The sequence below is a fragment of the Podarcis bocagei genome (assembly GCF_964188305.1).
Source record: "Podarcis bocagei genome assembly, chromosome: 1".
Taxonomy (NCBI): Eukaryota; Metazoa; Chordata; class Lepidosauria; order Squamata; family Lacertidae; genus Podarcis; species Podarcis bocagei.
The window spans coordinates 18,925,752-18,944,292 of record NC_138125.1 but is presented as its reverse complement, the minus strand read 5'-3'; the positions used below and the strand labels follow the sequence as shown (position 1 = coordinate 18,944,292).

General features: G+C 43.4%; 1 protein-coding gene across 6 annotated transcripts in view; it reads right to left on the bottom strand.

Annotated features, from left to right (window-relative positions):
- The window catches only part of BCL11B (BCL11 transcription factor B), a 166,002-nt gene that overhangs the window by 143,508 nt on the left and 3,953 nt on the right, over positions 1-18,541 (bottom strand). For 3 of the 6 annotated variants that reach the window (XM_081191652.1, XM_081191655.1, XM_081191653.1), the window contains one exon: positions 1,083-1,445. In XM_081191652.1, coding sequence (XP_081047778.1) covers positions 1,083-1,445 — 363 coding nt within the window. Of the gene's footprint in view, positions 1-1,082; positions 1,449-18,541 lie in introns of those variants that run through there. The other 3 variants (XM_081191651.1, XM_081191654.1, XM_081191650.1) reach the window with 1 other exon arrangement.

The following is an 18,541-nucleotide window of genomic DNA, read 5'->3' as shown; positions in this document are numbered from 1 at the left end:
TGAAGAACGCAGAGGGTGTGGAAAACACCTGCTTTTGCTTTTGGGTATGTAGCCTGCTGTGCAAACGTCAAGAGGCGCATCCATTGCTTTGCCCACCAATAGTATGCAGCCCCCTAGAGAGAAAAGCCCCCCACCCCATCAAAGGATATCCCCTTCTGACTTGCTGTCCTGCGTAGACAAAGAGGGTGCATCTACATTTGTGGTCAAGATGAGCTAGCAGAAATGTTAGCCAAGACATTTTCTTTACCTAGTCCAGACATCAGGCTGCCTTGGGAAAGTGGGTTGATATTTACCTCTAAGGGTGTTTAACCCTCCAGAAAGCCTACCTCAACCATTTTTCTCCTAGTTAATGGAGGTGCTACCTTCGTCTGGAAGCTACGTGCATTACAGCTCAAAGAAGAAATCTGCATTTATTAACAACATCTCTGAAACTTTGGCGTTGCGTTTTGTCCAGGTGAGACCTTTCCAAAGCCAAGTTTTCTAAGTGAGGCATTATCGCCAACAGATTGTCTTCCAGTTGTGAACTATGGGGCAGGCCGATACCTGTCGCGGATGGGAGTAGGGGAGAGGTAGCCGGCCTTTCCTAACCCCTTACCCATGTAGCACCAGTGCTTTTTTCCAGGGGGTACTCAATGGTATGCAGTACCTCTTTTCCTGTTGTTAAAAAGTGCGGCACTTAGTCTAACAACATCATGGTGAGTTTTCTAGAGAGAGAAAAAGCATTGAGTATCACAGTTGCCAAATGAGGGCTCAGAAACCTGCCACCTCAATGCGCACCATGGCCTATGCTAGTAGCCACCCTTCACAAAAATCAGATTAGCAAAGGGCCCTCTACTGCCCATGAAACGAAATACTATTTAGAACAGGTTCCACAGAAGCCTGAAAAGAAATGGGTTCTCCAAAGTATGTGGCAGACGTTTGATCCCCACCCCATCCCTGGCTACTATAGAAGTCTTAAGAATTATCGGGACTTTCCACAAGTCTCTCTCTCTCTCTCTCTGGAAAAGGAGAGGATGGTTGTTAGGACAGTGGTGGAAGACCATACATGACTTAATGTATAAAAACAACAAAACATGCTGTACCTGCAACGTTCTCCAGCTTGGGGCAAATTCCTTTAGGCGTGAGAAGACGGTCTTCTTCGTCGGGCGTGACTTGGATCCCGATTTCCACCGGCTCTGACACTTTCCTGAGCTCGGAGCGTGATGATGGGGGAGGGCTGCTCTTATCCAGAGTCTTCTCGTAGCAGGAACCACCAATGCCATTGCACTGCTTCCTCTTGTGCTCTATAAAAACCAAGATGTCTCCCAGGGGGAAGTTCATCTGACACTGTCCACAGGTTAATAGGTCGGGGTCTGCTCCACCCGTCGCAAGGCCGAGCCCAACCGGGTCTCCTATCGCTAGGGTCTCATCCTCGTGGGCAATGGCGGTTTCCACATGGTCAGCCTCTGCTTTAAGTGGGTAAACAAAAAAGAAGAAGAAAAGAGAAAGTGAGGGTCAGGGGAAAAGGAAGAAAAAAAGAACTGAGGGCAATTTTGTTTATAAATTCTAATAGCCTGACTTAGAACAGGGTTATCATAAAACCAAGAGGTTACCTTTTATAATAATAATAATAATAATAATAATAATAATAATAATAATAATAATAATAATAATAATAATAATATATTTATACCCCACTAATAATAATAATAATAATTTATTTATACCCCACCCATCTGGGTTTCCCCAGCCACTCTGGGCAACTCCCAATAGAACATTAAAAACACAATACAGCATTAAACATTAAAAACTTCCCTAAACAGGGCTGCTTTCAGATGTCTTTTAAAAGCAGGATAGTTGCTTATTTCCTTGGCATCTGATGGGATGGCATTCCACAGGGCAGGCGCCACTACCGAAAAGGCCCTCGCCTGGTTCCCGTAACCTCACTTCTTCCAGTGAGGGAACCACCAAAAGGCCCTCAGCACTGGATCTCAGTGTCCGGGCTGATCGATGGGGGAGGAGACACTCCTTCAAGTATACAGGACCGAGGCCATTTATATATATTTATATTCCCCACCCTGCTTGTCTCTCCTCAAATGATTTAAATACGTTTTGCAACCGAGTCTGTCTGCAGAGCAAAATAACAGGCAGGTCTGATGTGGCTTTCCTGAATGTATCTTCAAAGAATACCCATCAGTATTGTGCTAAGAACAATAACAGCCTGTTAAGATCGCCTTCGGAGCCATTAACTGATTTGACCCAATGGACAGTGTCAACTGTTTCGTCTATGGACTAATTAAGCAACTCTATCCAAGTCAGCCTCAGTGTCTTCTTCTGCAAATGGAAACAATAACTGACCTACCTGATAGGGTTGTTGCTCTCTCTCTCTCTCTCTCTCTCTCTCTCTCTCTCTCTCTCTCTCACACACACACACACACACACACACACACACACACACTTGAAAAAAATGTATTATCAATAGAGGCAACATTTTGCAAGAATTGCTTCAAGAGCTTTTTTCTTAAATAGGCCTTTGTGAATAAGCCTGAGTGCTGTCCTATTACTCTATCCTATACAGTTTAGGATATCTTCATGTTCCTTCCACCCCAACCCAGACTTTATAGGATCCTCTGCATGCAATGGGTCTTTTGGAAGAGCTGAATATACAGGATTGGTCTTACAAATACTGTACAGTCACAAGACTCAGAAGAAATGCCTTTTGGGTTCCGGGGGCACATTTGGAAATGTGCTGTGGGCTCCACAAAATACCTATTTTGCAAAAGAAAAACTGGCAGTGCTCGGAACACCCTAAAAATAAACCTCCTCCTATAACAAAACAAACACAGGCAATAAAAAAGCAATCACACAACCCAAAAAATTAAAGGAATCCCCCCCCAAAAAAGCAACAAAGCCCCAAAATAAATTTAAAAAATAAAAATTTGCAGAAAGCAGCAGGGGAGCAAAAAGAGGAAGCTCAATGCTGTGCGCAGGGAATATAAAGCTAATAGGCTGTCAATCAGGAATAGCAACATTAAAATCTCCCCAACAACATAGAGGAGCCCAATCGCAAACGTGGCCATCTAATCTTACCCGCCCAGAAACAGAGGGATGACTTGCTAGACCCCACCGCAACATGTGCTCTCCATGAAGGAGAACACGCTTTGCAGAAAGAAGCAGGGGAGCCTTGTTGGCCAGCAACGAAGGACACCAAAATGCCCATGGGCACCATGTTGAGGACCACAGAGTTAGGCTGGAAAACCACTGGGTCCACCTGGCGCAATATTGTCTACATGCACCAGAAGAGGCTCTCGAGGATTTCAGACGGTTGTCTCTCCCAACGCTATGAGGAGATGCCAGGGATTGACCCCAAATTTGCTCTGCATGCAGGGCAAATGTTCTGTGGCTGAGCTACAGAGCTTCCACCTGAGGCGGCCTCCCTCTCTCTTAACAAACACCACAGGAGTTGCAGCATCTTGCGCTGAGGGAAGAAGGGTAAAGAGAAAACAGAAGAACTGCTTGAATGAGTTGCCAACTCTTCGCCCTCCAGCGACTGGGCTGAGGTGGCGTCTCCTTGCCCCAACCATCACCACAAGGTTACTCAGGGACCATCTTTCCCTGAGGGGAGGAGAATTCTGCTTTTCAAAGAGTCCCCACCACACAAACACATAGCCGTGTCGCTTGTCTCCGCAGTTTTAATACATGGTTTTACTTAATCTCTATTCTTCCAATATTTCTATGTAAACCACTTCACGAGGCGTGCCTGAAAAGTGGCATAGAAATAAAATAAATATCGTGGAAGGAAAGCTTTTGGTGTTAAAGCACGCAACAGTTCAACAAGATAAAAAACACTTCTAGAGCACGCGGAAGGATAGGTAGAGAATGTGGATGTCAAAATGGTCACCACACGATGGTTCCACTCCACCCTCCCTGCCAGAATGTTTATTTCAGAAATAGGGGACATGGCAATAATGTATAGATCAACATATTACGTTCAGGAGAAATTGTGATCTGTGAGGACAAACCCGAGCACTCTTTCCTTCTTTTTGGAATGAGAACTTTGGTGATGACGCAATAACACATCCATTGCTTTCTTTAAAGATTATATCGTAGTAATATTTTTTTTAAAAAAAAAATACTAAGATTTTCGTGAGGAAAAATCTACCGTGTGTGCTCATCTCAATGTTACTGTACAAGACTCGTTTCGTTTGCGGCCTAAAGAGAACGACAAAGCTTTCGGGCAAACAGAAAACCTTACATAAAAAAAGTTTGGGCCTTTGTGTGCTCAGTTTCCAGAATGGCCAAGAAAGATGAAGCCTCAAGAATGGCTCCCTTTCTCAATGGTGAAGAGGCAATCCCAGGGACACAGTCTTTGCATCACGGTGGCCAGGAAAATGTCCGAAGCATTGCCCGAGGCAAGACTCCCCTACAAGGGCAAAACCAACTCAGGAAACAAGTGCCTGTCGTTTGCCAATATGGGCAACCTACCAACATGCAGAAGGGGGTTTCCTGGGCTGGCTTTGAGCAGGAAGAGGCTTTCAGCACACAAACCCCGCCAACCCAATGCAAGCCTGGCTGAACCACTGGGGCTACCGCCCGAACGAGCACCAAAATCGCTTCTTGTTGTCGGCAGCTGAGCCAAAGTGGCGGTCGGCCTTATGAGAGAAAGAAGCAACATGTCTTGCACCCAAGCCAAGCCAAGGATGTGCTTCCTATTCTCCCTTCCCCATGTGTTCAACCTGGAGCAAGTGGGACCATCAGGCCACAACGCCGTTCCTCCTCTGCCCACGCTTGGCCCAAGGTGATGTGGACCTTCTGTTGGTAGAGGTACACCAGAAATGCTTTTAATGTCCTGGTTGACAGAGAACTAAGGAGCCAGAACTGAGGGCCAATCCTAGGATTAAATAGGCAAAGGAGACTTTGAGTGTGTTTCCTCAGGGGTTAATTTTGCAGAGCTGTCAAGCTGTGTAGCTTCATGCAGGACTACAAAACCTAGCAGCCAGGCACGTATTCCCAGCAGTGCCCATGAGAAGATGCCAGAAGTACCTCTCAACAATTTCATCCTTGCTCATTGCAGACAGTGCATTCAAACACGGAACTCAGCTGAGCAACACCTTCAGCACTCAGCTTGCCCACCCCTAAAGGCCAATGCTGTGCACACATCGCTGTATAATATGCTTATTATTTTATTTTTTAAAATGCCTTAGGTTACATGGTTGTTCCCATGTACAGAGACGGGAGGGCATGAGGTTCCTTGTGAATTACTGGGTTCTTGGAGGTCAGTCTTTCCACCACAGGCATACAGACACCAGGCATTCAGATTCCAGATTATAGCAGATGCCAGAATGAATTTGGCTTAATTTCCTATGGAAAATATCCAGCACTATGAATACCTTCCTACTGCTGCTTTTCAAGTACACCTTTTTCAGGTATTGCAGCACTAAAAAAGTCCTATGTCTGCTCTAACCAAACTTTCTCCCGTCGGATAGCAATTCTACCACACGCCATCCTTTCTTCCATCTTCTCTCCCCAAATACTTGCTGGTTTTATAGAATTTTAATAGCAGGTCCTGGCAACCTCAAGTCTCCATTTTATTTACGTTACGCCGCTGGATTTGCATGCAACCCCGATGGCAGCAGAATGTGAACTTGAAAGGGCAGCTGCACCGAGCAGCAACTTTTAAAGCAGCCGGAAGGGAAATTAATAATAATAATAATAATGCACAGAAAAATATTGTAATTCAAAAACAAACAAACATGCACTTCAGTCCAAATGAATTTGGTCAACTTACAGGTGAAGCGTATTCATGTACGTTTGGGAGTAAGTTCAATTTCAGTGAAACCAGCTGCTAAGCAAAGCCTCTTAAATATCACAAAAATTTCTTCAAGATGCTGTAAACTGCAAGGCATTTGAGGGACAGGAATTGATTTCCAGATTCACATTCATATCATACTTTGCTTTGCCTAAAGATTCCGTAGACCCACATTTAGGCAAGTTGTCTGGAGGAAGCACAACCTTTTTCTAGACCACCAGATCATATAAACAGAAAATGCTCCTTTACATACTGAAATGGGGCTGGTTGACATCTCTCCAGGAATTTGAATAATCAGGAGTTTGCGATGAACTAAGTTTGCATGAAAAACTAACGCATTCAAAGCTGCTAATTCACAGGCTGCCGCGCAACAAACTTTTTATTTTTATTTATATATATATATATTTCCATTGCAGCCTAATTGAAAAACCACACGAAACATGGTCTTCAATCAGGCACAATTCCCATTGGCTGGCGGGGTTTTTGCTTTGAACAAAAATTTTATCATTTGGCCCGATCAATACGCAGAGAACTAACAGCATGTAAATAAAAGAGATGAGCCACTGAAGTTTTATCTGGAGATGGGAATAGTAAAGCTCTGCAGGGGGGAAAAACGAATGCATGGAAATACTGGCATTGGTGATTTGCTTCCGAATTTCCTGGAGATCTAAAAGCAGCAGGACAATGCAAAACGTTTTGTCGTAATTCTGAACTGCAATCCCTGAACTGAATGGGAACTTTGCCCAAATATTTCCTGATTATTATTTTTTGTTAAAGCTGCTGTATCTTTTTTTTATTTATTTAAAATAATAAGAGCAGTAGTAGTAATAATAATGAGAGAAGACTGCTTTATCTAACCCGGAGGCTAATTTCACAGGTTCAGCCAGAGAAATGGTTATTTGGAGGTCGAAACAAATCTTAACTTCCCTTTCTGAAAAAGATTGCTAATTGGTACATGAATCATACGTATCATAAACTGCATCACTGCCCACTAAGCACACGCATTATGTAAGAAAGAGAAGCGTATCAGAACCTGGTGCTTATTATTTTCGCAGCACTTCAAATTAGGCCTACGCTGCCACCCCTTACAGTCGACGGAGGTGTATGAACAAGAAGCAGCCTAAGGAAGAGAAGATTCACGGGCGAAAGCTTTTGAGTTTCCCCCACTTACTTGTAGCCAAATTAATCCACTAGGTAACTCAACTCTAGGCATAATGCATGGTGTGTGAAACCCATTAATTACTTTCAGCCTCCCCCCCCCCAACCCCTTCCTCTAAGTTTACTTTAAAAGCAGCCGGTAGACAATGCAACGTAATTAATTTACCAATTTATTTTATGAAAAGACTCTTTGCCATCGTGAAAATGTAATCATAACCCTGGTGCTGAGGGGGAAGTGAGTGGATTTCTGTGCGAACGGTTTGTCACAATGCAAAAGGTAATTATTTAGTGCTTCTGTTCCCTTTAATGATCTAACATTGAGCAATACTGTTTATATTGAAGAGAGCTTGCACCTTTAATTACCAATTACATATACATAATTTTAGAGCCAAAAGGGAAAGAAAGAAACGGAGGTGAGGGGGGGGGATACGAGTGCTGTGAAAAGACTCCTTTAGACAACATATGCACCGTTTCTAGAAAAGAATTCCTATTAGGTGGGAGCAGAGTGTCAAAATATTAAAACACGCACGCACAAAAGGAGAGATAAAGGTAAAAGAACTGGAAGAGGCAAAGTAAGCAGCACAGCTGAACAGAGCCAAGGTATGTAAAGAAACAGAAGCTGTAGCACAGGATCCAAAAACACCTTTTGGCATTTACTATAGCCATCCTGCTCTGCTTCGAAGTTAAGATGGGCTCTTGAAATTAGAGTATTCGGGCTACGCACATTAGGCTGGTGTCGCTGTTGTTGTTTTAAACTGCGGGGGGGGGGGGAGGATCATTTATTATCGTTTTGATAAAGGAAATTTTTTTTCCCCGCTCCAGGAAAAGAAGAGAGCAGGAAAACTGCAAGATTTGCTAAGCTTCCCATGACTCTGTCAATGTAGAAATTCCAAAATCTCCTTCAGTTGTCAGCAACTTGAATTGTTCACTTTTCCCCCTTTTCATTTCTCTAACTAATCGTTTAAGCACCCACAGAAGGATTATTATAATAATAAAATAAAATAAAACCTTGCACAGTTCTCCCGTTTTGCAAGATGGTCCGGGAATCGAAAGTTATTAAGCTTGCCATTTCCTACGGTTTATCTGCCCAACTTGGCATCTTGCATTACGATGGTCTCAGTAGCATTTGACCGTAATTAGTTAAGTCCGCATGTGCCCATTCATGAGAAATCTTCTCCTCTCCCTCTGCCCCCACCATCAAAGCAGTCTGCAATAGCTCTTTTTTAAATAATAATAATCTGGTATCCTTTTCATTCTTTGGCAGTCTTAACATTTTAGGAAATCAGCTTTACACTCCCTGAACTAACCCCCCCCCAACCAAAGCCCTCCTGAATGATCATCATCAATTTGAAAGGAATCAAGAAAAGTGTAGTTATTTTTTTGAAGTTATTTAAATTACAATCGGAATTAAAGTAACTCATTTAAGGTCAAGCTTATCAGCTAGATTGTGATATGCATTATCTGTTAACTGCAACCAATAGCCTGCTTACTCTAGAGCAGGTCTATTAACTTTGACAGGATTTCCCCAGAGTAAACAGAGCCTGGTAGGCTAGAGCTCTCCTCCACTGCTAATTAACCTGCCATAAAAAAATAAAAATATCCAAAAACCTGATCACCTATCCATGGCCAAAGGTGAGGAGAAGCTCTGTTTCGTACTTAGGTCTGAACAATGCTCTTTTCTTTCCTTCAAAAATGCTGCCCTCGCTTAGTGATGTTAACACATCCACTGTGGACATGTTAGGGGGCATGATCCACAAGATACAGCTCCCAAGACACATTCATGGGGCTGGCGCAAGAGCAGAAATTAATAGTTCGTGCCCAAAGCCAGCATAGGTCCAAGCTGAACTCTACATTATGCTCGGGTGCCATAATAACATAAGGCCCCAACTGTTTCAGATTTAAGTCTAGCTTCTCCTCAGCCATGTTCCTGAATTTCAAAGGTTACAGGGGTTTGGCAAACTTTGCTCTCTCCGTCATCTAGTTTGGAAAGGGATGGAGGGAGAAGAATAACTCCAGATTCTCCTTCAAACAAGAAGGGAGGGTTTGAGGCAGCTGATTTCAGCCCCAAAGAAGGAATCAAACATCTGAGCTCGCTCTGCCTGAATGCATCTTCCAAGGGCCGTTCTCCAAAACTGTCCTCAAGGCCTAGGTCCAAGAGCCAGCTCTAGCACACATCAGTCTCAGCTAGTGCGGCCAATGGTCAGGGATGGTGAGTCCAGCAACATCTATCTGGCTGGGCAAAGCTGATTTAATGCTTTGCTTTGGGCATGAGCAAAGAAACCCTCAGCGCTACATGAAAAACCACGTGGATTTTAACTGCCATGGACATCAAATCGAGCTCCTGAGGACCGATTCACATATTGTTGTTGCCACCCAATCCTACAGTCAAGAGGGAGCTGTAAGCTAATCCCAGCTCCTCAACGAGAGCATACCTTACAGAATGCACATCACATTCTTATTATCTTTTTAAAATGCAATATGTGAAGTGGTCCCTTTTGAGGTCATGCGTCATTTCAAAATATCCAAATTGTATTCATGTGGCAGAAATGTAAATGAAAGGAGGGGGGTATTGGAAGAGGTGGCTGTACGCTCTCTCTCCCCTTTCTAATCTTATCAATCCACAGCGTAGGCAAGCAAAAATGATTATTTGTTATTGTTGTGGTTTTTTAAGGAGGGGAAAGAATAGTGGATTGTATCAGGGGCCAATGTCTTGCTGCTTCCCAAGGTTCTTGCCTACATGCAAGTTCTGCACGACACCAGAAAGATGTTCGAGCCCAGAAGCCTATGGAAATAATGTTGTTGTTGCTGCTGCCGCTGCTGCCGCTGCTATTTATCTGCAGAGGTGCTAGCGGGTGCTACAATTGCCATGGGTACTGTAAGGTTGGTTACCATGTAAATCTCTTCACAAACCCAGATGAGCAGACTGCAGATTAACCAGATCTGACTGCGTTTTGTAATGATGAACTGATGAATCATGCAGCACTTGCCAGCTGCACCCCTCTACAGGGAAATCCTAACTTCAAAGAGTCTCCCCGCTTCTGCCCCCCGTGAGGATCTTCCAGCACTCCCAAGATCTGGGCGCAGCAGCTGGGAGAATTCTGAATATTGGTTGTGTGAAGAACATTCGGAAGCCCATTGGAGGAAGCACATTTGCCTTTAAGATGCTACCCATAAAACCATCTTTTTTAGATGGTGCTGTGTGTCCATCAGCACTTATTTCACGCGTGCACACACGCATGCAGTTTGCAAGTGAGAAGGTAACTTGGATCACTCAGCGACTGTTTTAAAGATGCCGCAGCTTAAAAGAACAGTTGGTCAAAACCTTTGCCTGCCTGCCCAACCATCCCACCTGTACCAATATTTAGCCTGCAAATCCTTTTCAAACTGAAAATTTAATTATTATAGAGATTTCATGTCTACATTTCACCAATAGCACAGCCCTGGACACTCCGGGCGGTATATAAATTCAATAAATTATTATTATCATTATTATTATTAAGGAGCCAAGGTGTGTTGTTGTTGTTGTTGTTGTTGTTTTGCATTGATTTCCACACAAAAAATAATAAACCTAAAAGAAAGGTGATGCCCAGAGACTGACACACATGAGAAACGGACCAAACATAACTCAATTCCAATGTAGTAAAATGGTTGGCCGGGACTATTAATCGCAGAGGAAGATGCCTTATACCTTGAGACCACTGGTCCATCTAAATCAGTATTGTCTACACGGACTGGCAGTGGTTTTCCAGGGTTTCAGACAGGAGACACTGCCAACCCTACCTGCAGATGCCGGGGATTAAATGTGGGGTCTTCTGCTGGTCATGGACAGAATGAAGCAGGTGTCCTGGCAGCTCCACAAAGTCCTATCAGCCTGCAAATAATGGCCCACAGCAACCTTATAAAATAGCCAATTGCCTAATCACGGACAGAAACAGCCACGTCCGGAGGTATCTGTGGGCTATCCATTCTTTTGTCGGCTGGAAACTTTTATGTCCCAATTTGAAAGGCAGTAAGGATATAATGAATATGTAGAACACGCTTCAGCATTCTATCTTGCATTAACAACACTTGCAACTGGCAGAAATCTGATACCCAAGAGCCTCAAATGCACTATTTGACAATAAAAAAACAGTGCCACCCCTGAGACGGGAAAAGGCAATTCAGCCTCCGTGGCTTTTTCCTTCTTTAAGCTTGCCACTGAAGCTGTGTCACGAAAAGTGACAACCGCTCCTGGATTTGCACGTGGCCCCAAGGAAAAGGGAGTCTGCTCTTGGTACACACCACCAACACGATTATCTGATATTGTTTTGTAAAGATGACTGGCCAGCCTTCAGGTCTTGCCAGATTCTGCTCACTGTGGAAAGCAGAGGAGCATGGAGTTCCCCCATTGAAACGTCTGCAAATGGCACGGGCGGCTGTTGAGTTTCAGCACTCCTCTGCAAACCTGCAAGCCAGACACCTTTCACGGAACTAGTCTGTTATCTTAGAAAACAAAGTTTAACCCCACCAATGTAGATGAAATGTAGGAATGTAGGGCAAAAGGCTCTGAATAACAGGAGGGGGGAACCATAGTGGTTGTAAGGCGGGGGGAGTAGGGGACGAAGTGAAAGGAGGTAAAAAATAATATGCCCAGCATGTTTCAGCACAAACCAAAAACCTTGCAGAACTGAAGTCGGGTGATTTCGCAAAGGCCACTTAAAAGTGGCATAGTGCAGTGGTCACTTCCAGCCTCTGGAATGTCCAGCATGACCACTCCCCCCCCCCGATCCCACTTCCCTAAATTTCTACCCCAAGACATACCTCTGCACTTATTTAAATCAAAGGCTACATGCATGCAATGTTAATGGAACAAAAGGTGATGTACGTTTTGCTAAATAAACTAGTGGCTCGAGGTGCAGAAAGGGGAGGAAGAAAAAAGATTTATTGCAATTGGGAGGCTAAAATGCATAGGTTCTTGTATAGACCACGAAAGCGGTAAATCTTCACAGATAAATCAGGGATTGAGATGATGTGATACAAAAGCTCCCTTTGTTCCTGCGTGAATAGATTTGTTTTAGTTAAAACTGAAATAGAAAAAGAAGAGGGGGGAGGAAATAGATACTTCAACGAGGAGTGGAGAAGTCTGCAAAGGGAATTTCTATACTTTTGGCTATACTAGAACAGGCTGCCTGAATTATAGATTCTTAGCAATGTATGAAGAAAACAAAACAAAACTTCCCAAATGAGGGGGGAAATCAATGCATTTGATTTCTGCTGTGGATTGAAACCCGGGTGGAACCTGAGTCAAGTTCTTTTCTCAACAAGGGGATTGTAAATCACCTTGCACGGCTCACACCCAAACTCTGAGCCATTTTTCAAGATTCACAGAAGCCAGGGTGTTCCAACACCCAGCGGATTTTGTGGGTTCATTCCAGGCTCGTAAAACACACACACACACAAGTGGAGGAACTTTCTGTATACAATCACTCCCCATTCATTCCTCCTGCATCACGGCAAACACACACTGCCCCCAACAAGCAGCACACATCATTAGCTCCTTCATAAAAGGAAATTTATTATTTGCACTGAGACAAAGGTCTCGCGAACGTAAAAAACATAATAAAACAAAATGACTAAGGCAGGTACGACGAATGCCATACAGCGAACCGCTATGTCGCTTTTGCTAGAAAATGATTATATTCTTATAATGTCACTACCACGGTTGCTACCCACCTCCTCTGTCTCCCTCCCTGGTACATGAGTACATTGCATGAAGTGTTTGCTTCTTTCATTTACAGTATTTGCAAAAAAAAAAAAAGCACATTAGACATTGTTAATATATATCCCTTGGGAAGAACAAGGAGAGGGGATTCCCTACCGTTTAAGAACCCCCTGTATAAAGACTTAGTTGGCAGTTTGCTTCTCTTTTTTTCCAAGGAATGGTGGAGCAGGGAGAATATCTAACTGATGTCGAGAGGCAACTTACTGTGAATACACAACCGCCTCCGAGGCTGATAGCCGAGGGTGGAAAGGGATTGCTTAGGGACTGCATGAGGACATTTTATGAAAGTAAATAAGCAGAGAAGGAGGAAGGTGTCACTATAACAGCCGCTGGGAGCATGGCACATTTATCAGTAATGCCCGCTCTGTGCGAACACCGGCTTCGCCTCATCTTGTTATGAAGATATATGCGGACATCTCTGCGCACTTCTCATGCGCCCATGTTCCATGTGCTTCGGTCCCAGCAAAGTCGCAGACAGGCGTAACTGGATGCAGAACAGCACTGCAAGGTTTCTCCCCGCACAAGGCCCGTCAAAATGAATGGAAGCAGCCCTAGCTCTTCATCTTTGTATCTGCACTATGACGACTATATAATAGCTTCCACGGTGGTTTTTCTAGCAAGGCTAAATTTCAAGGTATGTCTGCATGCAGCCCCAAAATGTCCCCGAGGCTGCAATTCAGTGCAAACGTACCTGAGAGTAAGCCACCCCTGAATGCAATGAAACTTGCTTCTGAGTAAACATAGAGGGGAAGGTGGTCATGTATTTCTGCCCCCAACCCAACTTTATTCATCTCTTCAACTTCGTTGGGATTCAATGAGCAACAAGCAAACAATGAGTTGGAATATTATTTCAGCAAAACAAAGCAGTTTGAAGACAGCAACCATCTTCATGAGAGATTCTTTAAATTGTGCCAAATGTCAGATTAAGTTCTTTGGTTAAGAACTGCTGGCCTTGATTCTTAGCATTTCAAAAATGCGAAAAGTTTTAAAGTTCTGGGAGTGAAGCAAGTCGTTACTGGCAAAGTTGGAGGGGGCTATTTTGTTTATTTTACAATAAAAGGTGAGGGGAAAGGGGGAGCTTCCTGATCACTTCGTTTTCCAGGTTAGTAAAAATCAGCTGCCCGCTGTCTCTATGCTTCCAACAAACAGAAAACCCTAAATGAAGGGAGGAACCTTCAGATTCATTGCAACCTCATTCTCCCGCCCCACTCACCTCCGTCTAGTTCAGAGTGAAGGCTTTTCCTATAGTGGGTGACAGCCCTACTCTTTTGTCTGACCCAATTTATTTCTCTTTCAAGTTCAAATGAAGCCCTCTCCTCTGTCAGCAGAGAAGAACGTCTACCCACAGACTGTGTCCTAACACGAGAAAGAAATCTGCGGAACAGGGAACAATGCCACAACCTGACAAACTTCTTCGCAAGCATTCACTCCTGGCATTCCCAGATTTCTCCCTCTTTATAACCCACTAAGCTGCGTACACATTTGACAAGGAAGCGTCCCAATGACGTTTATGTAAGCAAGGTGTGTGTGCAAGCTGGGGGGAACACTCAAAAGGGGCGCGCGCGCACGCATTTCTACACACACCAAACGAGAGAGAAAACTTTTGTACATTCCAGGTGGGCTTCTCTTTCTTTCTGCGTGGAAAATACCTACGCCGTTGTTCCAAGAGGGCAGAGGAATTAAAAGTACGGCAACTTGCTCAGGTGAATTTTCTAACCTTCAGAGCCACAAATAAAATCAGGCATTGGCCAAAGGCTATGTCCCTTCACAGCTGTACACAACGTAACAGCTGCACATAACCTTTATTACATAAATGTTCATAACTATTCAGATCTCTTGCTGCACACTGAAACGCTTTTGCATGTGGCAGGAAAACGCATGCTATGTGTGATACCGATTTTCGCAAGAATACCCTGCGCTGCTACACGGGTCTTTGAAGCATATGGTTCCATTAGGCATTCAATATTATGAACTATATGCATATGTATTATTCTGTTAACTAGTCTCCTGTTGAATTTGTGCACACACGCATTCATTCACAGAGGAGAGGCATGATCCGTCTGAACTAGTACACATTGCCTCCCCCTTTTGAATGCATAGCTTCTTTGCCGGATTTCCTCAAAGATTTCGTTCAACCGGCCCTTTATCAATCCCATTCATGATACTCATATTTATCAGTCCCACTGTAATAATGTCTTGAGGCTCAAGTGTGTGTGCAACACCTAAACGTACCCATAAGATTTAATCACAGCATGCATGTGCATTTTAATACTTGTGCAGAAGCCTCCCCTTTGCTCTCGGCTAGTCAAACAACTCAAAAACTGGGAAGGCGAAAAGATGAGGAGTTGACAGTGAAAGACACCGTTAAAAACTAATTTTAATTAAAAGACATCTATCTTGCTGGAGCTGCTTAATCAGTCATAATTTGCTTAGAAAATAGATTTATCTAACTTGCAATCTTTCTCATCTTGTACCATATAGATCTCGGCATGAAAATCAATACCACAACTTTACACCTAAAACATTTTGCAGCAATGGGAACCGGCTCACTTGTGCTTTTTTACATTTCCTCGCCTCCTCCACGGGTGCTGGGAAACCCAAATTTCTCCAAAAGACAGGCTACGAGCGCCCCCTAGCCGTCGAGGCAAGCCACTGAGTGCCAACCAGCCACAAATGTGACTTGCAATTCAGCTGAAAAGCTAGCAAAGTTTATTTTGGAAAGTACTTTGTATCAACAAACAAGAGTGTGCAGGGCGATCTAGACAGGAAATGTAAAGTGAAAAGAAAAGCCTTGCGTTCGATGTGCTAAACCAATAGATCAAGCTCCAGGCACACTGAGCTCTGATAAAGGAGGCAGAATAGGTGCCAACGGGAACCAGTGGCATCTTTTGGCCTCTTCCCCACCTGGACCACAATCATTCAGATCATCATTTGTGTTCTGTGTACTAGAGGACTGTCTTTTGTTCAACACACACACACACACACGGCACAATAAATTTGATGCTAAATAAGGACACAGACATTCACTCCAATGCAAGCCTTGCTAATAAGGAACGTTGGGGAGGAAAAAGATACTCAGCCATGCTTACTAAAATGCTTCAATAAGCTTGACAAAATAGCCTCCTCTGTGTTTGCCTTCCAATGAAAAGCAAATCTGTTTCTTATTCCATCATCCATTCACAAAGCTGTTTCTTATCAAACAACTCAAAGGCAGCATGGGAAGAGTGGACAGAATGTTTGGAAGTATCCAAAACGAGAGAAGAGCCTATCCTTTTGAATTCTGCAGTTTTTAAGTTTAATGTAACATGTGCAACCTGACGATGTGCAGCTCAGACGCAGCTAATGGAGAACACAGTATTTTCAATAACTCAAGCTCGCAACACCTGCTAACAACATGCATGTGTTACAGCCCTACAGGTACGCCCAAAAAAATCCAAGCATCCCTGCAATTTCCTTCCTGGCTAATTCTGTTAAGTTACATCTATGTGCCGTTTTCTTTGCTGTGTCTGTTAGTTTTCTTGCTCATCTTTGAACGACAGGAATTATTCCACAAAAGGAAAATAGGATATTAATGGAATAAATAAATAAACGGTGTTTTCTCTTAGCTATAGGGACACAATGCAAACAGACAGGGTCAAATCAGGAAGCAAATAACTTGCTGACCAGGGACTTCAAATCTGATTTTTTTTTAAAAAAATATTTTTAAATTGTACAGGGATTATTTTATGTTTTTCTCCTTTCAGCCACCTCCACACCACAAGAACTTTCTTCAGGAGGGTTCAACCATATATATTTTTTAATAATGAAGGTCATTTTGCTGGCAGAAGGTGACTTAAAACTCCCTTTCAACAATTCCTCCCATTCCTAAAATTCATAACTAGTGCTCACATCTCACTGTTGAAGCAGTTAAAACCTGTCGCAGATGTCCGGCCAACATTATCATCTGTCATTCAGAACAGTCCTAGAACATCTCTTGTCGGGATTTTTACATAAGAGATGTCATTTTTGTATTATACAACTTTGCTGTATTTTTCACAGCCAACCATCACTGGAGACGTACCCCAATTTGCTCATTCCATCAGCTATCCCTCTGTCAAAAACAGGGTATTGAGATATATTTGGGGTGGGGAACTAAGTCTCAGGAATGATAGGAGCCTCTCTCAGAATTGCAAAAATACCATACTATGGCAATAAAGTCAGTTATTGTATATAATAACAAAACCCTTGCCTGATCTGAAATGAATCTGGATTGTACCCTTCCGGCTGCAAATCCTATGCTTACCTACTCAAGACTAAACCCCAATGTGCTCAGCAGTGCTTTCTTCTGAGTAAATATGAATAGGACCAGGCTGTAAATATTCCAACCCACCCACCTTTCTCACACTCACTTTCTACTTGTTTGCCATTCAGGATAGTAGTTTTTCTTTCAACACCCCACAGGGACTAAAATCTAATAAACTCCAATGAAGAGGGTTAGAATTAAACCCATTTGCCAGCCTGCTCCTCCACTTAGCACTATACCCTCAAATGCAATGCCATTTCCTTGACAAGCTGCTCCATCAAACAGCTGCGGACCTCAGAATCTGACTCCAGATTCCTTCAGCAAAAAGAGGTGCAGGTATATTTGCATGTATGTGTGGAGGGGAGTTGCCGTGCTAAGTTAATTCTTTCTTTATTTGGCCCTTCTTGTCAAACTTCTCTCTTCCAAACAGGCTCCCCTTTTAATAATGTATAACTGTTTCCTGGAAACTGGTCCAGCCACTTGCATGGTGAAACCACCTCTGTCTCTCTCTAGCTCAAACATCCAGTTGCTTTTTCCTGATTCCTGCCCCCACCCCACCCGGGCTGCCCATCGCACATCTAGGCACACCAAATACACACGATTTATGCCCATCTATCTTCTTCCCTTTTGTCTTAACCTTAGTTTAAGAGACCTCAGACAGTCCTGCTGTTAAGTCCTTTCCAGATGGGAGGATGAATAGGGGAACGGAGAAAAAGACCTGGCTATGGTTTTTCTCCGCACTGTGCAGACAGATGTTTAAAGGTATCCTTCCATTATACTTAGCACCCACCTGGTACCCAATTCCAAATTACATATACTTCCCCCCCCAAAAAAAAAAAAATCACAGTGGGGGAGTTGGTGGGAAAGAGCTGGAAATCAGGAAGAATCCCACCTGACTAACCTCACGCCAATTAAAATTTGGAACATTTGCAAACATGCCTCTTTCCTTTTCCTATTATCTCCACACAATACTGTCTGCCTTACCTTTTTCTGGCTCACATACATTACACATACACACAATCTCAAACAAGCAAAGTCCCCCATGCAAACTACACGGGGGGGGGGGGCGAGGGAATAGAGTTACATGAAATAATCTGGATCTTGTTGGTTTTTAAAAAAAAATAAAAAGGAGGGTGGATCAACAACTCCCCAATGTTACAATCCGGCTAGGTTTTCTTAATGGGGAAAAAGAAAGAGAAAAATACAGTTTGGTCGAAAGGTGTGACAGGTTTGGTGTGTTATTTCGGGAAAATTAAAAAGTAGAAGAAAAGAAAACCCACTCTCCCCCCCCCCCATGGTTCGGCAAGCACCGTCAAACTCCCCGGTTGAAAACAGTGTTCAAAATCAACCAACGCATCTTCATTCGTGCTGTTGCAGCTGGTTAATAAAGGCTTTTTTGTTGTTGTTTTTAGAGGGGGTGGCAAGAAAGGGTTGGTTTTTTTGAGGGGGGAGAGGAGAGGAGAGGAAGGAAAAGAAGAAGAAGAAAATAAAAGTGGGGAGAGGGAAAAAATAAAATTCGCAAGCCAAGCACCGTCCAAGGTCGAACGGCTGC